Source organism: Homarus americanus, unplaced genomic scaffold (genome assembly GCF_018991925.1).
Source record: "Homarus americanus isolate GMGI-L3 unplaced genomic scaffold, GMGI_Hamer_2.0 scaffold20465, whole genome shotgun sequence".
NCBI lineage: Eukaryota > Metazoa > Arthropoda > Malacostraca > Decapoda > Nephropidae > Homarus > Homarus americanus.
Window position 1 is genome coordinate 7,534,346 of NW_024756914.1, and position 15,971 is coordinate 7,550,316.

At 38.7% G+C, this 15,971-nt stretch overlaps 1 protein-coding gene across 1 annotated transcript; it reads left to right on the forward strand.

Annotated features, from left to right (window-relative positions):
* The first annotated feature begins 354 nt into the window (after positions 1-354).
* On the forward strand, positions 355-15,693 carry LOC121857287 (leucine-rich repeat extensin-like protein 5). The gene is made up of 3 exons (XM_042353276.1): positions 355-373; positions 13,803-14,619; positions 15,570-15,693. The coding sequence occupies exons 1-3, from the start codon at positions 355-357 to the stop codon at positions 15,691-15,693; spliced, it is 960 nt and encodes a 319-aa protein (XP_042209210.1).
* The last annotated feature ends 278 nt before the right edge of the window (positions 15,694-15,971 follow it).

Here is a 15,971-nt window from a genome sequence, read left to right on the forward strand (position 1 = left end):
ACACGATTTACTGAATTTAAAACTTAACATGTTGAAAGGAAACAAAATTCTCTGGACATGGCACTCGTTATAGAAGCGCAGAGTGGTGGCGGTTGTGCGGCCCATGACAGTGGCTCGGGAAGGCGCGAAATTCAATAATTACAGGGGCTAGGATTGATTGCCTCATGGGTGTATCGTCCGGCTTTCTACACGAATTTGGTGATATTTTAGTGTAATTGAGCCTATGTGGACACTAAAGGAATCCAGTGGGCAGCATGAGTGCGTGTCATTCATATAGTAGGTGGTGAGGGTTTGGTGGACAAGTGCACGCGGCCGTGGTGACGGAACAGTTGGCTCCTCCACACAAACATTCCCATGGCTGACTTCGACTCAGGTCTGTGAAACAAGCGCTGGTGGTTAGATCACTGCACCCCTCGTTACAGCATGCACCACTTCTAAGCACCATTTCTCCATCTTCAGTAATGCACTTTAATTCTAGCTAATCGAACCCCGATGTTATGATGGTTATGAAGATGTTTCCATGACTAATATTTATAGAGGATGTTTAGTAGTACTAGAATATTCTATGGCGGCTGGCAGGACCTGTCATGCAACAGTCGCTCTGCACACTTCACTCATGTCAACACCCTCAACTTTCATTTTCTAATATATTAGGACCACTTGGCAGATTAGATTAATATAATTATTTTATTTGTGGTAATGAATTTTTAACTAGGCAATTAATTAGTTAATGAAAGTATAAGCCTTCGTATGATCCACTAAACATCGGCATTTCATCACTGGCCAGTTAAATTAATCAGGCGTAAGATTGAAATCCAAATAATAGTGTCGTTTTGTACAACTATATTCTGTACCTAGGACTGACCGCCTCTGTTATGAGTTACACCACACTAATGTTTTCATTTGATGTATCGAAAATGTAATTAAAGCAAATTATTATTTTTTGATGTTTGAGTTGTAGAACATTCTCACCTGCAGTTACCGGCTCATAATATTTACACTATAGCGTTCATAATATACATCGAAGTCGTCATATTATAAGCAAATTATTATTTTTTGATGTTTGAGTTGTAGAACATTCTCACCTGCAGTTACCGGCTCATAATATTTACACTATAACGTTCATAACATACAGTAAGTCGTCATATATATATATATATATATATATATATATATATATATATATATATATATATATATATATATATATATATATATATATATATTAAACAAAGTTTTACCGCCCAAATTTCCAGAAAACTATTTGACTAACATATACAACAGTGGTGCCTCATCATCACTTATATTATTATATTTTACGATATAAAAATAACTATATTATCAGAAAGAAAATACTTAACTGTGCTTAAATGATGTTATCTACCGATGATATAATAAAGTGATGCCTGATAAACGACGATTGAAGCCAGATTAATGCTTTTGTTAAAATATATTACTCCTCTTCAGTAACTAATGTCTTTAAACGCGTATGCTTAGTATATAGATTAGCTGGCAACAATAATTCTTTCAACTAAAACATAAATAAATATTTTAGCTTGATATTATTTATCTATACTTTCGTTGCTAATAGAATTTTTTAAGACAATTGTTTACTATTTAAATATTAATTTTATCATTATATAAGTGTTAAAATTATCATTGTCACTAATGCAGTTATCTTTATTACTGTATATGTTAAGTAATCGTAATAGCTCGAATATTACTACTAGTTGAAATATCAGTATTAAGAAAATAAGTGTTTATGATAAAGTTTATATTATCAGTATTATCAATATTATCCCTAATCTTCAGATATTTACTGCTAATAAATTATTGTCGTTTCCCTATTGTTTGCAGTTCATTGTGATGTAATTTCCATAAACGAAAATCAATATACGTAATTATTTCTTAATTACTACTATTCAGCGGAATCTGTATGGTAGTCATGTGATAAGGCTAATGTGATTTTGATTTTTTTTCACTATGGCTACCAATCCTGGTCCGGCTTTCAATGTAATTTTGCTAAAGACCTGAATATGTGTAGCCTGTGTACAGTGTAATAATTTATGACAACAGGGACGAATTAACCAGAAATAAACAATAATCTGAGTTAATGATCTGAGCTTGGTATTCTGGTGACGCTTTTGTTGTTCACCGCGCGTGCGTGTCTTGGCCTTGTTCCTGAATCTCCTTTATTTGTATACATTGAGTTCTACATATTAACCCATAGAAAAAATCCCTTTAGAGCCGGATATGCGGACACTTTTATTTAATATTGTGTAAATAAAACAAAATTGAAAGCTTAATGTATATTTCTTAGTGTTGTATAGAGCGTCTAGTTGGTGATATAACGAATTTGTGGTAAAGATGTCCATAATATGCATCTGGAGGGTATACGGTTATTATAAAGCGTAATGGGGGTAAATAATGATAATGATGATGGTGAGGAGGAATATGAATCACCGTTTATCGTTTTTATCTAATATGAATTATTTATATTATTAGTTTTCATTCAATGTCTATAGAACAGAATATACAAAAGTGTTTATATACTGTAGGTGCAGATTAGGTGTTGATGTTTATAAAAAAAAAATGCTTTAATCTACATACAGCAGAATAAATAACATTAATATTATTACCTGTTAGTATTTCAGTGAGATATTTTACCCAATAAGAGATATTAGCTATCATTATCTCACGAACCAAGATAAGTGACGGATCATTAGTCACCCAATTAAGATCTGTGTATCATATTGTAAACACTGTGACGCATTATTATGCAGCAAAGTTTCCAGATCACCTGAAGTTTAGGCACCCCAGTGTATGACGCTGCCTGAGGGTTAGGTTAGGTTAATTTAGGTTAAGTTAGATCAGGTTATATTAGGTTAAGTTAGGTTAGGTTATATTAGGTTAAGTTAGGTTAGGTTATATTACGTTAAGTTAGGTTAGGTTATATTAGGTTAAGTTAGGTTAGGTTATATTAGGTTAAGTTAGGTTAGGTTATATTACGTTAAGTTAGGTTAGGTTATATTACGTTAAGTTAGGTTAGGTTATATTACGTTAAGTTAGGTTAGGTTATATTACGTTAAGTTAGGTTAGGTTATATTACGTTAAGTTAGGTTAGGTTATATTACGTTAAGTTAGGTTAGGTTATATTACGTTAAGTTAGGTTAGGTTATATTACGTTAAGTTAGGTTAGGTTATATTACGTTAAGTTAGGTTAGGTTATATTACGTTAAGTTAGGTTAGGTTAGATTAATGTTTGGGTGGTTAATCTTCACGTGAAATAAGCTGGGGTGTTTAATCTTCAGGTGATGTAAATTACCTTATCGATTCAGTACGGATCATTACCTTCATTTACCTATCAATAATACTTTATTGTCATTATTATTCAGTCCATAACTACTGCCATTACTCACCAAACGACTCATTATATAATCTGCGTCTACAAACACCTCACATTACAGGAAACGTTGTCTCACTTAATTTGCATATTAGCGACATTTTATACAGGTGTAAACATATTAGAGTACATATAAATACTATATATCGAACGAGGAACTCGAGTCTTTTTTACATTATTTAATTTTGTCACAGACTGGCTACTTTATTGTGCACCTCATACTCAGCCTATGAACGGTCGCGCAAAAAGGATTACAGAGTAGAGGTCACATTACATAGGGTGTTTATCATCTCCCAGTGGTCAGGATGTTGTGGCGTAGGATGTTACCAGTACACGGAGGCCGTATGTTTAGCTGCTCGGTATATTTTTAACGTTATTCACATCTGTATGATTGTAGACATTGAAGCACATTGTTTAGTTCTGTAAATAGGAATTGACTTATTTACTAGGCGCATAAAGTGGATACAGTCTTGTGTGCTTAAAACTGTTCCTAAAACGTCTTATATTCACACACTTTAAATTTAGTTTTGTTCACATCTGCTTGAGGGATATACTGCCAGAAGTACTTATAACATTAGTCTAGCCGTTACTACATCTTGTAATCTAGCGATCTTGTAACTTGCTCCATATACATGTTTCACTTGATATATCTCATCATGGTAAACAATGGATTGACTGTTTCCTGTTTACACTTGTCTGCTTGTTTCAACTTCATCAACAAGTTCCTTCCTGGTTACAGTTTTAATGGTTTCTTTTGACAGACAGACAGTCTTTGTTTGGCTCGAGTTTAGCTAAGGCATCAGCTCATGTTCACTGAGGGAGGTGGTATGTGTTGGCTCTTCCACCACTTACTATTATTAATAGTAATAGGGTTAAATGCAATTTTCTCTAATTTTTATAATTCTCACCAAACAGACATAAAATTCTTCACCTCTCTCTGTTCGTGCAGGTTTAATTTAAGCTAGCGACAGGTGTTCACTCATTACCTAACACCTGTGGAAAACGTAACTCACCTACAGGTGTTGATGTCAACATACCCAGACAAGTGTTTTATATTCATAGCTTAGATTTTTTTCTTCTCATCGTTGGTTTTCTAGATCACCTGACCATTACCTAACCTAACCTTACCTGACGCTAACCAAACTTATGTTAATCCACAAGTACCAGCATTAAGGTGGTTAATCTCGTGGTGAAATAAGTTAGGGTGTCGTAATCTTCAGGTGATCTCTTCTGGTCTGTTGGGGTTATTAAGCACCGCTCACTTGGTTAAGGAAAGGGAAAATTCACCCTTCCTTCTCCTATCACAGCCACAACAAGTCTGACGAATTATTTCTAGTTTCCTTCTATATACATGCAGCTCAAATAAGTCCCAGTGTTAATAGGCTCCAGTCCCAATAGGCCCCCATTCCTAATAGGCTCCAGTCCCAATCGGCCCTAATCCTAATAGGCTCCAGTCCCAATAGGCCCCAAATCTAATAGGCTCCAGTCCAATAGGCCCCAATCCTAATAGGCTCCAGTCAATAATAGGCCCCAGTCGGCCTAGGCCAATAGGCCCAATAATAGGCCCCAATTCTAATAGGCTCCAGTCGCACTAGGCCCCAATCCTAATAGGCTCCAGTCCCACTAGGCCCCAATCCTAATAGGCTCCAGTCCCAATAGGCCCAAGTTCTAACATGCCTCAGTTCTAATAGGCTCCAATCCCAATAGGCTCCAACCTTTCTAATCTAACTTCATCACCTTTATTTGGGGTCTTATTCAGGGTGCTTCAAGGTTGGGGCCCAATCATGATGGTTTGGTTGATCTAGGTCCCTAGGGCCTCAATAGTTCTGGGGCCCATTAGGACGGCTGGACCCATTCGTCTAGCTTCCTGCGTCAACAACAAGGGTGAGATCTGCTGATGTTGGCGAGACCCAAGTCACCTTCACCACATACTACCCCCACCACCACCGCCACCTCCTTCACCACCACCGCCACCTCCTTCACCACCACCGCCATCACCCTGAACACCATGACCACCAACACCACTTCCCTCACTACCATCACCACCATCACCACTTCCCTCACCATTCACTTACTCCACCTCCTCTCTCACCACTATTATCACCACCACTACTATTACTACAACCACCACTGTAACCACCACCACCTCCCTCACCATCACCACTACCACCACCACCACCGTTTCCCCCACATCCACTATCACGATCAATAAAACCAGAATTGATTACCCCTCTAGCCAGACACACACACACACACACACACACTATCAGTCAAATTGCCAAAATTGAAAAATACAGTAAAGTAGAACTACAGGTTGTTAATATTTCTACTGGATTGTTCTCCTTCACAACATAAACTACAACCTGAAAATATTTACCGGAATAGATTGTTTGTTTACATCGCTATCTGTCAACTACTGAAAGTTAAATAAGTACTTTGTTGACATTTCTAGCCCTTTAAACATGAACATAAATCAGTGTTCCATATTGTCTCACTGGTTAAATTATCTCCATGATATATATTCAGTATTTCCTATATTGTAGTATAGGAATATGTTACGTCTATTATATTAAGGAACTTTAAGATATACTCTAGCATCATGTTATGTAAAGTGGCTCCCACAGCAACATATTACGTACAGTATATTTATTGACTTATAATACAATATAACTTACAATATATTCAGTAAGTCTTATATTATAGTATAGCGGTGACGGCAAAGATCATATATATTATAACTTCTTAACACGCTCCTATCAATATTACCATGTATATTAAGTAGTTTTAATACATAAGTTACCACTGTATGTATATAATATGTTTATTTGGAACCTGAAATTTACTCACCCACAGCTTATTTGACCTGACGATTGACCAACATAATGCTAACCTAACCTAACCTAACCTAACCTAACCTAACCTAACCTAACCTTTATTCCTTATTAAACACATAATGTATAATGTATCGTATAAATAATGTATAACCTATGTATACTCGTATCGTGTATAATAGAAGTAACTTGAGAATACATTGTTTTACACTTATTTAACAGAAGTGAAGGTTTATAAGGCTTAGGTAATAATGCTCAAAAAATTCTGACATTTCTTATAACTTTTGGTGGAGTTTGAAAATATTAAGTTAGTGAGTTAGTTAGAGTAGAGTATGTTGTGGGTTAGTTAGAGTATGTTGTGGGTTAGTTAGAGTAGAGTATGTTGTGGGTTAGTTAGAGTAGAGTGTTGATATAGTTTAATTTTATGGGAGGATTTGGTACTGTATGTAAAGTTGGTTGATGTTAACTTATTAAATTAACACCTGTACATCTTACACCTGTACTACTACACCTGTATACTGCTACACCTGTATACTACTACACCTGTATACTACTACACCTGTATACTGCTACACCTGTATACTACTACACCTGTATACTACTACACTTGTATACTACTACACCTGTATACTACTACACCTGTATACTATTACACCTGTATACTACTACACCTGTATACTACTACACCTGTATACTACTACATCTGTATACTACTACACCTGTATACTATTACACCTGTATACTACTACACCTGTATACTACTACACCTGTATACTACTACATCTGTATACTACTACACCTGTATACTACTACACCTGTATACTACTACACCTGTGCTACTACACCTGTATACTATTACACCTGCATGCTACTACTACACCTGTATACACACACTACTACACCTGTATACTACTGTACTACTGTATACTATTACACCTGCATACTACTGCTACACCTGTATACTACTACACCTGTATACTACACACATACTACTACACCTGTATACTACTACACCTGTATACTGCTACACCTGTATACTACTACACCTGTATACTACTACACTTGTATACTGCTACACCTGTATACTACTATACCTGTATACTACTACACCTGTATACTACTACACTAGTATACTGCTACACCTGCATACTGCTACACCTGTATATTACTACACCTGTATACTACTACACCTGTATACTACTACACCTGTATACTACTACACCTGTATACTACTACACCTGCATACTGCTACACCTGTATATTACTACACCTGTATACTGCTACATCTGTATACCACTACACCTGTATACTACTACACCTGTATACTACTACACCTGTATACTGCTACACCTGTATACTACTACACCTGTATACCACTACACCTGTATACTACTACACCTGTATACTACTACACCTGTATACTGCTACACCTGTACACCACTACACCTGTATACTGCTACATCTGTATATTACTACACCTTCAACACATTACACCCAGAACACCCACAATACCTACAACACACAGCACACTACACCAACAACACCCACTACGCCCACAACACCTTCAACACCCACAGCATCTACAACACACAGCACACTACACCAACAACACCCACTACACCCACTACGCCCACAACACCTTCAACACCCGCAGCATCTACAACACACACAGCACACTACACCAACAACACCCTCTACACCCACTACGCCCACAACACCTTCAACACCCACAACACACTACACCCACACCACCTTTGACGTAGCTCATTAAGTTACACCCAAGTGTATTATTCTTCTTCATTCTCTCAAGCTGTGTAGTTAGTTATAGTTAACACACACTACACCAGGCTGACGGTATCATTAATGTTAATATTAACCCTGGGTTATGTTAACTCTCTCTCTCTCTCTCTCTCTCTCTCTCTCTCTCTCTCTCTTTAACTGTCTCTCCTTATCTCTCATTTGTTATCATCTGTCTTTTGTTTTGTTACATTAATTATCTTGTCTTGTTGCGTTGTGTGGATAACTTTGTGTTGTCTTGGTAACTGTGGTGTGTTGCCATGGTAACATTGTGATGTCATGGTAATCTTGTCTTGTGTTGCCATGGTAACCTTGTGTATGGTAACATTGTCCTAATAACCTTATGTTGTTATGTTATCATAGCAACATTGGGTTAATTGGGTTATTATGGTAACACTGTTGTTGTCCTGGTGAGGTGGTGTTGTCATGGTAACACTGTTGTTGTCCTGGTGAGGTGGTGTTGTCATGGTAACACTGTTGTTGTCCTGGTGAGGTGGTGTTGTCATGGTAACACTGTTGTTGTCCTGGTGAGGTGGTGTTGTCATGGTAACACTGTTGTTGTCCTGGTGTGTTGTCATGTAACACTGTTGTTGTCCTGGTGAGGTGGTGTTGTCATGGTAACACTGTTGTTGTCCTGGTGAGGTGGTGTTGTCATGGTAACACTGTTGTTGTCCTGGTGAGGTGGTGTTGTCATGGTAACACTGTTGTTGTCCTGGTGAGGTGGTGTTGTCATGGTAACACTGTTGTTGTCCTGGTGAGGTGGTGTTGTCGTGTTGTGTGCCAGTTTTCGTGCTGGTGAATCCCTTGTGTACATGAGTGTTGCAGGTGACGGACTGTGGTCACCAAGATGGTCTCAACCACCAGCCACTACTACTACTACTACTACTACTAATACTATTGCTATTACTACTACTACTATTGTCACTACTATTACTCTTACTGTTATTGCTACCACCACTACCACAACACTACCACCACCACCACCACCACCACCACACCACCACACCACCACCACCACCACCCACCACCACCACCACACCACCACCACCACCACACACCACACCACCACCACCACCACAGATAGATGAATGAATAAACAGATAGACACATTGATAGATAGATAGATAGATAGATAAATGAACAGACAGATATAGATGATAGATACAGAAATATACAGTTATTTCCTATATTCCAAGAGATAGATCCTATTCTATTGCCTATCTACTGTAGAGATAGACAAGACAGGTGTTCAATAGACCTTTAATAGGTTGCTAGGAGATCTTATCTAATTTGCATACTGTGTGGGAGTTTCACAGACAGTCGAGTAATTTAACAAAGACCTAATCACCAAGTGGGGGTTAATTAAGGGGGTGAGGGGTAGTATAGTAGTTACACAAAACCCAAACGATCTTGAGGGTAATTAAGATATTGTGAGATAGTTAAAATGTCAATTATCATGGTGTGGGGTAGTTAACTCGTTGAGCAGACTTAATTAACGACCGTGGGGGTAGTTAAAGGGGTGTGGGATAGTTAATTAGTTAAGTAAATGACCGAATTAACTACCAGAAGGGTAATTAACATGGCGCAGGATAATGAAGTAATTAAAGAAAGACCTAACAACTAGGAAGGTAATTAAGATGACATCAGGGAAATGATTAGTTATGAGAAAAATGTATAATAATGATTGATAAGGCAGTTATCCCTAGGCCGGATAGTTCAGTAATTGTAGTTGAGTAATTAGCAGTAATAAGAAGACTAACGATCAGTAATTTAGTTAGGAAGAAAGACTAACGAGCAGTAAAGTAGTTAGGAAGAAAGACTAACGATCAGTAAGGTAGTTAGGAAGAAAGACTAACGATCAGTAATTTAGTTAGGAAGAAAGACTAACGAGCAGTAAGGTAGTTAGGAAGAAAGACTAACGATCAGTAAGGTAGTTAGGAAGAAAGACTAACGAGCAGTAAGGTAGTTAGGAAGAAAGACTAACGAGCAGTAAGGTAGTTAGGAAGAAAGACTAACGAGCAGTAAGGTAGTTAGGTGGCGTCGGAGGAAGGGTTAGTCTTGGAGGCGCCTGGACCACGCTGTTCTCTACCTCTTAAATTGTTAATACAATTATTAAGGTTACTGCTTCCCGCTCTGGTGGTCGTATTATTATTATTATTAGTAGTAGTAGTAGTAGTAGTAGTAGTAGTAGTAGTAGTAGTAGTAGTATTACTATGACAAATATAGCAGAATACGACGCGCAAAAAAATATTACTTTTGCACCACCCTATGTGTGTGTGTGTAGGTGTGGGTGTGTGTGTATGTAGGAGGTGTGTGTGTGTTTATGTATGTGGTGTGCATGCGTATGTGTGTGTGTGTGAACAAAAACATGCGTACATACATATCCTGTACACACATAATTATGATTGTCGCAGGCAGGAAATTTCAGTGCAGCGGAAGAGATGAAGGGGCCAATCAGAACACAGTATAAAGCACAGTCAACCTTGTTATTGGACGGCGAAGGGAGGGAGAGGCTCTGGCCTGCTGTTGTCGGTGTGTTGTAATAATCTGCCTCCGTTTAAGTGAAGATTAACATCCCAGTTTATTTCACCTAAGATTAACAACCTTAACGTTATTCTAACCAAACCTAACCTACCGTACCCTAACCTAACCAAACCCAACCTAACTTAACCAAACCTAACCTACCGTACCCTAACCTAACCAAACCCAACCTAACTTAACCAAACCTAACCTTTTTGACTTTGTGGCGTATTTTTTCATCCAATTCTGTTTTGTTTTAGGTGTTACAATATGTAGTCCCGAACACATGAATGAAACGTGTACAAACAGCCAAATAACGTGAACAGAAAAATACTCCCCCCCCCCCCCATATACTGTATTTTAATGTAACTCAGTAACTCATCTGTTACGTTACGTTACGTTACGTTCTGAGACTTTTTCCCTGCGTCGTTTTTACTGTAATTTTATTTAATGTGATTTTTTCTGTGATTTTTTTTTCTGATTTTTTCCTGACTTTTTCCTGTGACTTTTTTCCTGTAATTTTTTCCTGTAACTTTTTCCCTGTAATTTTTTTCCTGTGACTTTTTTCCTAATTTTTTTTCCTGTGACTTTTCCTGTAACTTTTTCCTGTAAATTTTCCAAGTAACTTTTTCTGTAACATTTCCTGTAACTATTTTACCCTGGATTCGTTCAACCCAACTCACAGAGACCCCCAAAATACAACACGTCCGGCTGCCAACCCAAAAATTCAGATAATCGTGGTGGGCTGTCACAATCATCAAATAATTCACTGATAATTGAACGCAAATTACATCATTACGTGTAACATTGTCATTCGTGCCTGGTCAGTAATGGTGTAGGGGGAGAAAAAAAAGATATCTATGTCTAATATTTATCTTTCATATATATATATTTTTTATACTATATATACTTTTACATATATCTATCTATAATATATATATATACTTTCTATAATATGCAGTATATATAATTTCTGTGATATATAAATACTTTTTTATATATATTTCGATTTCAATATTAAATAAACTCATGAAAATATAAATACGTTTGACATGTCTGTACCCGCACTGTAATCCCTCCAGCTCCTTAACTTATCTGTAATTTAATCTCTTCGTCTTTTGTGTACCTGTACTTAATATAATACAATAAAAGCGAACTACAGTATTAACCACGGAACATCGATCAGTAACCACGGAGCATCGATCAGTAACCACGGAGCATCGATCAGTAACCACGGAACATCGATCAGTAACCACGTAGCATCGATCAGTAACCACGGAGCATCGATCAGTAACCACGGAGCATCGATCAGTAACAACGTAACACCGGTCAGTACCTACATAACACCATTACCTACGGAACACGTAACAACACACACCATTACATAAAGACACATAAAGTAGTTCAGACGCCATTATGTAATGTTAAAATAAAATAGCACAGACGCCATAATGTAATGTTAAAATAGCACAGACGCCATTATGTAATGTTAAAATAAAATAGCACAGACGCCATAATGTAATGTTAAAATAGCACAGACGCCATTATGTAATGTTAAAATTAAATAGCTTGGATACCATAATGTAATGTTAAAATAGCACAGACGCCATAATGTAATGTTAAAATAGCACAGACGCTATTATGTAATGTTAAAATAAAATAGCTTGGATACCATAATGTAATGTTAAAATAGCACAGACGCCATTATGTAATGTTAAAATTAAATAGCTTGGATACCATAATGTAATGTTAAAATAGCACAGACGCCATAATGTAATGTTAAAATAGCACAGACGCTATTATGTAATGTTAAAATAAAATAGCTTGGATACCATAATGTAATGTTAAAATAGCACAGACGCCATTATGTAATGTTAAAATTAAATAGCTTGGATACCATAATGTAATGTTAAAATAGCACAGACGCCATAATGTAATGTTAAAATAGCACAGACGCTTATGTAATGTTAAATAAAATAGCACCATAATGTAATGTTAAAATAGCACAGACGCCATAAATGTTAAAATGTTAACCATAATGTAATGTTAAAATAGCACAGACGCCATAATGTAATGTTAAAATAGCACAGACGCCATAATGTAATGTTAAAATAAAATAGCTTGGATACCATAATGTAATGTTAAAATAGCACAGACGCCATAATGTAATGTTAAAATAGCACAGACGCTATTATGTAATGTTAAAATAAAATAGCACAGACGCCATAATGTAATGTTAAAATAGCACAGACGCCATTATGTAATGTTAAAATAAAATAGCTTGGATACCATAATGTAATGTTAAAATAGCACAGACGCCATAATGTAATGTTAAAATAGCACAGACGCTATTATGTAATGTTAAAATAAAATAGCTTGGATGCCATAATGTAATGTTAAAATAGCACAGACGCCATAATGTAATGTTAAAATAGCACAGACGCCATAATGTAATGTTAAAATAAAATAGCTCAGCCGCCATAACAACATAAAATAGTCAAGTCATCTTAATAATAAAATGTTAAATTAAGTTAACCTGAAGACCACGTTAAGTCCTTAGATGAAGAGATTAATCCTGGGGCCAAAGATTTATTCATTAGATAAATCATAGGAATTGACCAATAAATTGATGAGGATGTATGTGGTGGCGTGCCTGAGGGAGGTCAAGGCAACTACTGTGTGGTTAGGTTAGGTTAGGTTAGGGTTAGGTTAGGTTAGGTTAATGTCTTTGTGTATTATCAAGGTCAAAATCAACTCTTTAGTGCTGTCAACTGGCCACCTGCAGACAACATCAATATTTATATTTCAAAAATTTTCACTCAGACACAACTATACAAACACAGGTTAATGTTCTAGTATAGATTAACTGATAAATACTTTTGTATAATTGTGTCATATTATCGTGACCTTAACCTAGACAAAAGAGAGATAGAACGACAGTACAGAAGATAACTGGTGATTGTGTGGGTCAGGTGGAGAACAGTGACACAAACACTACACTACCAAGCAACCTGTGTGTGTGTGTGTGTGTGGATGATGTGAATTATTGGCAATACAGAGCTATATAGGTAGATATGTTAATATTCTGTATATATCTAGATAGTGAGGCAAATATACAGTATAAATAAATCTCCACCACCACCTGGGAGTGTTGTGGCCAGGTTGAAATATTAGGACAGATTTAGACAGCTCTTTGATACAACATTTCGCACCCCTGAAAACTGTGTTAATCTACACGGTGCCTCCACCAGGTGGCTGCCTCACCTACACGGGGCCTCCACCAGGTGGCTGCCTCACCTACACGGTGCCTCCACCAGGTGGCTGCCTCACCTACACGGGGCCTCCACCAGGTGGCTGCCTCACCTACACGGTGCCTCCACCAGGTGGCTGCCTCACCTACACGGGGCCTCCACCAGGTGGCTACCTCACCTACACGGTGCCTCCACCAGGTGGCTGCCTCACCTACACGGGGCCTCCACCAGGTGGCTGCCTCACCTACACGGTGCCTCCACCAGGTGGCTGCCTCACCTACACGGTGCCTCCACCAGGTGGCTGCCTCACCTACACGGTGCCTCCACCAGGTGGCTACCTCACCTACACGGTGCCTCCACCAGGTGGCTGCCTCACCTACACGGTGCCTCCACCAGGTGGCTGCCTCACCTACACGGTGCCTCCACCAGGTGGTTGCCTCACCTACACGGTGCCTCCACCAGGTGGCTGCCTCACCTACACGGTGCCTCCACCAGGTGGCTGCCTCACCTACACGGTGCCTCCTCCAGGTGGCTGCCTCACCTACACGGTGCCTCTACCAGGTGGCTGCCTCACCTACACGGTGCCTCCACCAGGTGGTTGCCTCACCTACACGGTGCCTCCACCAGGTGGTTGCCTCACCACACGAGTGCCTCCTGGGTGGCTGCCTCACCTACACGGTGCCTCCACCAGGGCTGCCTCACCCTACACGGTGCCTCCACCAGTGGCTGCCTCACCTACACAGTGCCTCCACCAAGTGGCTGCCTCTACAGTGCCTCCTCCAGGTGGCTGCCTCACCCTACACGGTGCCTCCACCAGGTGGTTGCCTCATAAGTTGTTTTTGAGAAATAATAGTTATAATAACGATAAATGGTAACACTACTACTACCACTACTGCAGCACTCCTATTACCACCACTGCTATTACTACTACTAATACTGAGAATATTAAACTAACAATATATAAACTAAAACTAAAGTAGCAATATGTGGCACTGGTAAGCCAGAGCAATATGTGGGCCTTACACTGTACTCCTGTCCGTGAGACACACGACTAAATTAATAAACAAATGAGTAAATAAAAACCTCCACCATCATCACCAACAATATAACACAGATGTAATAACCAAAACAACAGTCCGAATAAATCACAACAAACTGCCAATTGTGGTCAGTTAAGTAGTTGATATATGGCAGTAGAGCGTAGTTTACAGCCGTTATTGGGTACATTACTGAACTGGGTGTGTGTGTGTGTGTGTGTGTGTGTGTGTGTGTGTGTGTGTGTGTGTGTGTGTGTGTGTGTGTGTGTGTGTGTGTTTACCTGCGTGTGTGTGTGTGTGTGTGTACCTGCACATTCACAAACATCAGTCTTTTACAGCACATTCTACACCTCAAATACACATTCTACACCTACACCACATACATTCTACACCTACACCACAACATTTCCTACACTAAAATCCTGTAGCGAAGATCCTGACTATAAATTATATTCCTTGTACCCAGAAAACGTAGTTATTGAGATACAGTGGAGAGAGAGAGAGAGAGAGATGATAATTCACATAGACATACAGTATAAACACATATATAAATATATTTCAATTCAACTACCTACCCATCACCAATTTAACTTCCATCCCATTTTAGCATGCATCCCATTTCGACTACCATCCCATCCCAATTCAACTTTCTTCCCATTTCAGTTAGATTTTTCTCCCTATTTCATGATTACACGTCCATTTGCTCTCAATATCTCTCTGGGGACGGCAGTAAACATGTACCCGTAGACGCAGTAAAGACTAGAAATACCAATAACGGCCCCCACACATATCATAGATGGTGTGCAGGCGTAACAGAAGAAGGCGAAGCAGTGGACAGCCCTATGGTAGTGTGAAAACATTTGGCACTGCAGAAGGTGGTGGTGGTGGTGGTGGGTGGTGATGAGTGGGTGGTGGTGAGAGGAGGTGGTGGTTGGTGGTGGTGGTGAAGGTGGGGAGACAGGGTAGGTGGAGGGGTGGAAGATGGTTGTAGGGGTAGTGGGGGGTGATGGGTAGATGGGTGGTTGTTGGAGAGAGAGAGAGGGATGGTGAAGGGGTTGAGTGTTGCAAGTTTTCCAGGTTTATGGTGTAGGGTGAGGTAGGACCACCGTAACTATGGCAACTGGACCCTTCC

Excerpts from the sequence above, each read along its gene's own strand:
- LOC121857287 (XM_042353276.1), top strand. Across the intron at positions 14,620-15,569 it reads CTACACGGTGCCTCCACCAG|TAAACATGTACCCGTAGACG; the intron begins GTGGTTGCCTCA and ends TGGGGACGGCAG.